Consider the following 6,849-nt stretch of genomic DNA (forward strand, 5'->3'; position numbering starts at 1 on the left):
TCCACAAAGGGCCTTGGTGACTCCATTTGCAGGAGGCTCCTCTACAAGATGTGGCCCTGTGACCCTTGGAGCAATAGGCACCTTGCCTCTCCTGAGACTGCAATGGCATGAAAAGGCCAAGGTGTCAGCTGGGACCTGGGCTCTCTTAGCCTGATCTACCCCATCCCCCATGTCCCTTCCATCCTAACCAGTCCACATCATCCCCAGTTCCTCCATCCTGACCCCTCAGCTATGCAGACATGGAATGTGGGGCTTGGGCAAGAAGCACCATGAAGCCAGTCCTCAGGGACCCCCTTCTATAGTGTCCACAAACCTAGAAGCCTCCTCTACATCTGTGAGGGGCCTGGCCCAGGCAAATGATATTAGGCTGCCTCCAATCCAAGTGCAAAGACAGATACCTTCCCCAAGACCCTGCCAGCAGGGGTATATGGCAGCTGCTGCTCCCAGGAGTGGACACAAGAGCAGCCCCAAAGTCCAGTGTTGTGCCATGATCTCCCACATGGCTGGGAAGGCTGCTACAATGTCCCCAGGACAGCACCTGGGTGGAGCTTGGAGGAGTGGGCAGCAGTCACGTCTCACGGGCAGGACCAACACTGGGGATGTGGAGAGCTGCCTGCACCAGGGCCTGGTCTCCAAGACACTCAAATCTTTTGCCTTTGATTGTCCAGATGATTGCCCTCTCCCCCAGTGTCCCCAGCTTCATCTTCCCTAGGCCTCTTCCTATCTGTCCCTGGGCCTCTCTCCCTTACCGAGAACAGTGTGCCAACTGTGGGTCTCCTTATACTTGCTTTGAAGCCCGGGAGCATGCCTGCTCTCCCCAGCTGTCTGAGGCCATCAGTCAGTCAGCAGTTCACTGCAGGGCAAGGTCATTTCTCCAAGGACATTTGCTCTGGAGGGGCCCAGACTCTGCCATGGTGCAAGCAGGTCATAGACGAGCTTAAATTCAACGTCTCTGAATGCAACGCAGCATCTCCAGACAGGGGAGAATTGCCACCACCTCCATCACCTCACAGCTCTGCCAGAAAGGGAAGCCCAGAGCCAGGAAGAGAAGGAACAGGATAATTGCCCTGTGGAACTGTGACAGACTGCCCCCAACCTCTCTGGGATTTGACCTTGCCCCCTGATTCAGTCCTGGGCTGTATTGCTCACTAGGTCTGGGAAGCGACAGGGGCATCATTGGGCCTCTCCTTCTGGCATTTGTTAGATATATTCCTGATGGAAATACCCAGGGGCACCCAGGGAACGCTGACAGGGCAGGAGAGCTGACAGGGGTGGCTCTGTGGAATCCTCTTCCTTTCTCTGCCCCTGTGGGCTTAGTCCCTTTGGCAATTACAAGCTCCTCTGCCCCATCAGAGGCTGCTGGGTGCTGGACCTACAGGCTTGGGAGATGACAGTCCAGGCTGCCCCATCTACCAAGAGCTCTCCCATGCAAGGGGACTCTGTGCGTGTAGCCCCTGAGGCTCTGCATTCATCACCACTCCGATGAGACAGCACACACAAAGGCCCTGCATTCCTGAGGTTCAGTCCCCCTGGGGTCCCTCCCCCTCCCCTGTCAGGCTCCACAGGGCCAACTGGGCACTCATGGCCTTCCAGGAGGTTACAGTCCCACAGACGGCCTACTCCTGCTGCACACAGTGGGAAGTTGGCCCCCACCTCACATGGTGGCTCCTGCAGGGGCATGCAAGTTGCACACAGGGCAGCAGGCTGTCCATCACAGCAGCCAGCCAAGCTCTGATGCTCATGAGAGCACAGGCGCTGAGGAAAAAGGGGCTGTTCCCCTGGGGCAAAGCTGCACCATCACTACCACCCTTTGGGATGGGCCTGGGTCAGCTCTGTCCCCTTCCCACTCCTCATGCCTCCAGCGGTGCTTCCAAGTACAGGCTTCAACACAGGAGCAGTCCATGTCTATAGTGGGTGAAGGGGCAAAGTAGAGGAGGAGCGTGCTGGGCACTGGCTGGTGCCTGAAGCGTTTGCCCTTGGCGAGTTCAGACCTGGAGTGGAGCTCAGCACTTGGCCCAGTGACCCATGAGAGGCATCCCACCGCCTGCCCTCCAGCAGCCGGGGAGCCCCGACAGGCAGTGAGGGAGCTGGGAGGCAGCAAGCCAGCCACTGCTGCAGCAGCAGCCACAGCCCATTCAAAGACTGCCATGGGGGGCAGAGAGATGAAGTCTCAAGTCTCCAAGAGGCCAAGGAGAGCTGGAAGGGATGCCTGAAACAGCGAGACAGCAAGGCCTGAAGAGCTGGTGGGAGGTTGAAGGGTCCTCAGCACCTCTCCATCTGCAGTACCCTCCAGTCCTCAGGCCTCCCCAGCTCCCAGGGCCCAGCAAAGTGCCTGGGAGCTAGTCAGTAAGGCAGACCCCCTTCCCCTGCAGCACAGGGCAGCCCTGCTCTTCAAGGCTCTGGGTGGAGCAGCACTCCTGTTTCTAGGATGAGGCAGGATCACAGGGGGCTGTGCAAGTAGCATTCCCTTGTTGCTCAGTGCAGGAGCTACTGCTTGCTCATCCTATTCACTCCTGCCAGGGAAAGTAAAACCACTCCCCCCCCCCGGAGCTAGATGGCAACTAGCAACAAGACTGATGCCAAAGGAAAGGGAGGGGGAACTCACCATCACATCCCTTCTCTGAACAGCTGGTGCTAGCCACCGTCAGAGATAACATTGGACTAGTTGGGCCTCAAGGCCATGCTGGGTGGGCAGCTCCCAGCTTTGGAAATGGCTAGAAGGCCTTTGGGGGCTTGGTCTGGGTGTGATTTGGGGGACTCAGCCATTCTCCTGACACTTGGGGACTGTGCAGGTTGCCACAGCCTGGCTTGCCAAAGCCTTGTCATCAGACAACCACCATGCCCCTGAGTAGGAACTCTCAAAGACTTGCTTACTGCCCCCACTCACTGCCACTGCCACCCACAGCCTTGCACCACCCACAAAGCAGGTGAGGAGCAACCATCACTCCCCAGGGTACCAGGCACACATCAGCCTCCTGCCCGCCTGGGGGGCTTGTTTGTAGCTGGTGCTACTGCTTCCCTCACTACTGCTCTGGAGGGGTGCAGGGCCTGGGTGCAAGCCTACCTCCCGGGGGGGAATTGCATTAGAGTCCTCCTCCACTCTGTCATGGGAAAGTCCCCTTTTTCTGCCTGTGATCTTTTTCATCAGGTGCCTTGATGGACCACAGAGGCACCTCCATCCGGGTCAAAGGGAAATGCCATCCAGCTCTGAAGGAGTTAATCCCTTTCTCTGCTCAGCTTTATATTTTTTTCACCCTGCCTTGGCAATGACAGCATTGTCTGGACTCCGGGCTGCAGCAAGAAGCTGGAGAGAGGAAGGAGGCGGAGGAGGGGATCTCTCCCTTCCAAACACCCAGAGTGGATGTGGTTACAAGGCAGGGACCTGGGAGCCAGCATTATCAGTCCTTTCCTGAAACAATTCTGTGCCCTGAGGAAAAATCAGCCCATTTTCTCTCTGCACGCCAAACTGGACAGTGAAGGCTGGTGTCTGTCCCCACTCCGTGCCCTCATTTCCCCACCAATCTATTTTTTTTATTAAATCCCAGGCTTTTACAATAAATCACATAAACTCCTGGGCAAAGCAGCAAATCAAAGCAGTGGACAACTGAAGAAACAGGAGTTTGGGGGTCTTTTTTGTTTAAAAAGAAAAGGATGGCACTTTGGAGGCTGCACCCATCAGTGATCAATGCAATGCATGAGAAGGGGAGTGAATCACAGCTGGAAATATTTAGATCTCTGCCTCACAGGCATTTCAATGAAAGATACAGATGCTAAAGCAGAGCCATAACCTTGAGTACAACCAAGAGGTGCAGAGCTGCTCAGCCCAGCCCTGCTCTGACTGCAGCCTGGCTGACTCACTACAATTTCGCTTTTAATTCAATACTGTTTACTGGTTTTCCAGCCCTGTGCACCTCCCCCCCAACCCCTCTAATGTCTCTCCTAGCGATCTACCAGGCAGAACAGTTGTCATGCTGTATAATTTTCTTTTGACTGAAAAACAGATCTTACCTTCATGTCATTGATGATAGCTTGAAAAAGACCACCGAGGGCTCCGCACTCTTTTTCCACTGTCTCCATAATCAAATCCCAGAGCAGCCAAAAGACAGAGAGGAAAATACCAATCTGTATTGCAATCCAGGTGAACGAACAAACAAAAAAGAATCCACCAGGAAATAACCAGAAAACGGCAAATTTTCAGGAGTGTCTCCAGTTCCAGCCCTTCTTCTTGTGATCCAGTCTGAATTTAACCCCCCCTCAAAAAAACAAAAAAGCCACGAGAAAACAATTTTAAAAGGACCCTGCTGTAACCAGAAATGCAGCACTTAAAAAAAAAAAAATCTAGCCTGCTTTTCAGTGAATCAGTCTCATTGCCAGTCCTCTCCTCGATTTCACTCTGGTTACTTCTTTTATTGAAACTGTCAGCCTCACCATTCAGCAGCTGCTCCCAGCTCCAGAGAAGATATCCAACCTCCTAAAGCCATCTTTTGGGAGAGGGCTGGTGCCTGAATGCTGAAATCTCCTCTTTCCTTCTCCCACCCCCCAGCCCAACCTGCCTCCAGAGAAAAACAGCCCCCACCAGCAGGCCTTCACCCCACCAAAAAATAGAAAAGAAAGCCAGGAAAGTCCAGGAGATGCTGTGCAGCAAGGCAAAAGGGATACGATCCTGGAACGGCTGCGGGGGTCTGGGCTGGGGATTGTAGCAACCAGTAAAGAGATCCAGGCAGGCAGTGAGTGTAGCAAAGGAGCTGTAATCCGATAGGCGGGAGGGCTCGCCTGTCACATGGACTATGGAGGGAGTGACCCATTAGAGAGCAGAAGGAGGAGGGCACTTAACTGTGGGAAATTAAAAGCCAAGGTGGGGGGGGAAGCCTATTCACAGGGATAATTTGAGTTTTGAAATCTGAGGCCCCCGGCAGCCTAGGCTGGGGTTTTGTGTGCTGGGGGCTCTGGGATCTGACATGTCATAGCATCACAGCCCCTTCCTTCAGCCTGTCTCTGTTAAAAGGCCATTTTATCTACTTTGCTTTAATTAACTCGGAATTGCTTTTGGCCAAGTTTACAGGGAGGTGACCCTGGGTCAGGGTCCAGGGGATCAGGGTCTTGTTTGGGAGGCTGACATGCCACTGAGCCCTTAGGGTTGCTTGGGAACCAGTTGGGGCAGGGCAGGTGTTTGATGCCAAGCCCCAGCTGGGGGAGTGAAGAAAACAGGTTGCCTTGGGGGATGAAGCTGACCTGCTCTCTTCCCCCAGACAGGGCTTCAGGCAGCTCTAGGGCCTTCCAGCAGGTGCCTGCTTCAGGTCAGGTTCAAGCAGAGACAAGTTCCTCATTGGCCAGGACGGGGCTGATTTCAGCAGGCTGAAGGGGGGAGCCAGCTGATTGAGGCCTGGCAGGCTCCAAGGATTAGCTCCTGGCTGCAGGGCTGGGAGGGGATTCCTTGAGAGGCCTGGGAGCCAGTGGTGCGGGGACAGAGATTAGGTCAGGCAGGGATTGCTACTTATCAGGAGGAAACAAACCCCATTTTGTTGCTTTGTGCTCCAACGGCAAGAGAGGTTGTTGCTTTTGGGGGTTTTTTTAATTTGAGGCTTGACAAGCCTCTAATGCAAATGCCTGAGAGCATGCAAAGCCCTTTTCTGTCTCAAGCCTCCCAGTAACTCCAGGGAAAAGGGACAAGGGATGGTCCCTATCAAACCAGAAGAGCAGCCCACCTTCTGCAGCAGAGATACTCTCCCATACCCACCCCCAGGGGGGGTGCATTTTATGCCCCCTAAAGATAGCCAATGTGGGCTGCAGGGCAGACATTACAGGTTGGCACCCCTTCAACAGGAGATGATCCTGGCACCTCTGTGCTTTAAGGAAGCTCAGAGAATGATTTTTTACCTGGCTGTTGTTTTTATGCAGGGCTGAGGCTATACTCCAGGCCAGGCCAGGCCCAGGCCCAGGCCCAAACCTCAGGGCCCACATTCATACCTAAGCTCTTCCCCAGAGACATAACTTGTCAGTACTGCACTGGGCCCCTCTAGGTTTAGAGGAAGCAGAGTCCAAGCTATGAGGAACCTGTGCCCCTGCCTTTTTCTCTCTGTGAAGATACAGCCTTGTTAGTCCCTCCCCTCTTGGCCAGATGCCTCAGAAACAGCCCTCTCTGCAGACAGCCCCATACCAGCAGTACCTAGACACCTTTTTTTCTAGCGTCTAAACCAGTTCTGAAGGGACCCTTGGTGAGGTCATTTTGCAGCTGTGCTGGGGACATGATGCATTCATCTGCAACGCAGCATTTGGCTTCTCCAGGGAGGAAACAGCTTTATTTTTGCAAGCTGGGAAGATTCAACTAGAGCCCTGGTATGCTGCAGAGCCATATCTAAATGAGGGTATGATACATGCTAGCAGCACTGCAACCACCCGTGGTGTAGCAGCAAGCCTAGCTATGGCAAGGCCTTAGGGCTGAAGACAGACTGTGAAACCCACCTGCCAAAGATAACACTTAAGCAACCTACCACTGTTGCACCTGTTGTGTGTTAAATATGTTACCTAGAGCACAGGAGGGCCCAGAGGCTGTGGTACGCAAAGGAGCTGTAATCCGATAGCAAAGTAATCTGAGGCTGTGGTACACACACACAGGTAGATGTGGTCCAGGCCACAACCTGCTTACCTGCTTAAGTGGACAAGCACTGTTCAGAGGGCGAGGCAAGCAGTTCACACACAGAGGCAAGATGAATTTGGTTCATCACATCTATCAGTTTGCATTGATTTTGCACAGCAAGCCCTCAGCTAAGCCAGTTTTCTGTTAGAGGTGGTTACAGAAAGTTTTGGGGAGGAGCAATGGATGCGTCCAATGAGGGCATTCCATGCCTC

The 6,849-nt window shown here is 53.8% G+C and overlaps 1 protein-coding gene across 10 annotated transcripts in view; it reads right to left on the bottom strand.

Annotated features, from left to right (window-relative positions):
- Positions 1–4,734, bottom strand: part of MTSS1L (MTSS1L, I-BAR domain containing) — a 107,100-nt gene extending 102,366 nt beyond the window's left edge. For 5 of the 10 annotated variants that reach the window (XM_025199786.1, XM_025199785.1, XM_025199783.1 and 2 more), the window contains exon 1: positions 4,009–4,733. In XM_025199786.1, coding sequence (XP_025055571.1) covers positions 4,009–4,077 — 69 coding nt within the window. In that variant the 5' untranslated portion in view covers positions 4,078–4,733. Of the gene's footprint in view, positions 1–4,008 lie in introns of all 10 variants that reach the window. The other 5 variants (XM_025199781.1, XM_025199780.1, XM_025199779.1 and 2 more) reach the window with 2 other exon arrangements.
- Between the last annotated feature and the right edge of the window lie 2,115 nt (positions 4,735–6,849).

The sequence above is a fragment of the Alligator sinensis genome, unplaced genomic scaffold (genome assembly GCF_000455745.1).
Source record: "Alligator sinensis unplaced genomic scaffold, ASM45574v1 scaffold203_1, whole genome shotgun sequence".
Classification (NCBI taxonomy): domain Eukaryota; kingdom Metazoa; phylum Chordata; order Crocodylia; family Alligatoridae; genus Alligator; species Alligator sinensis.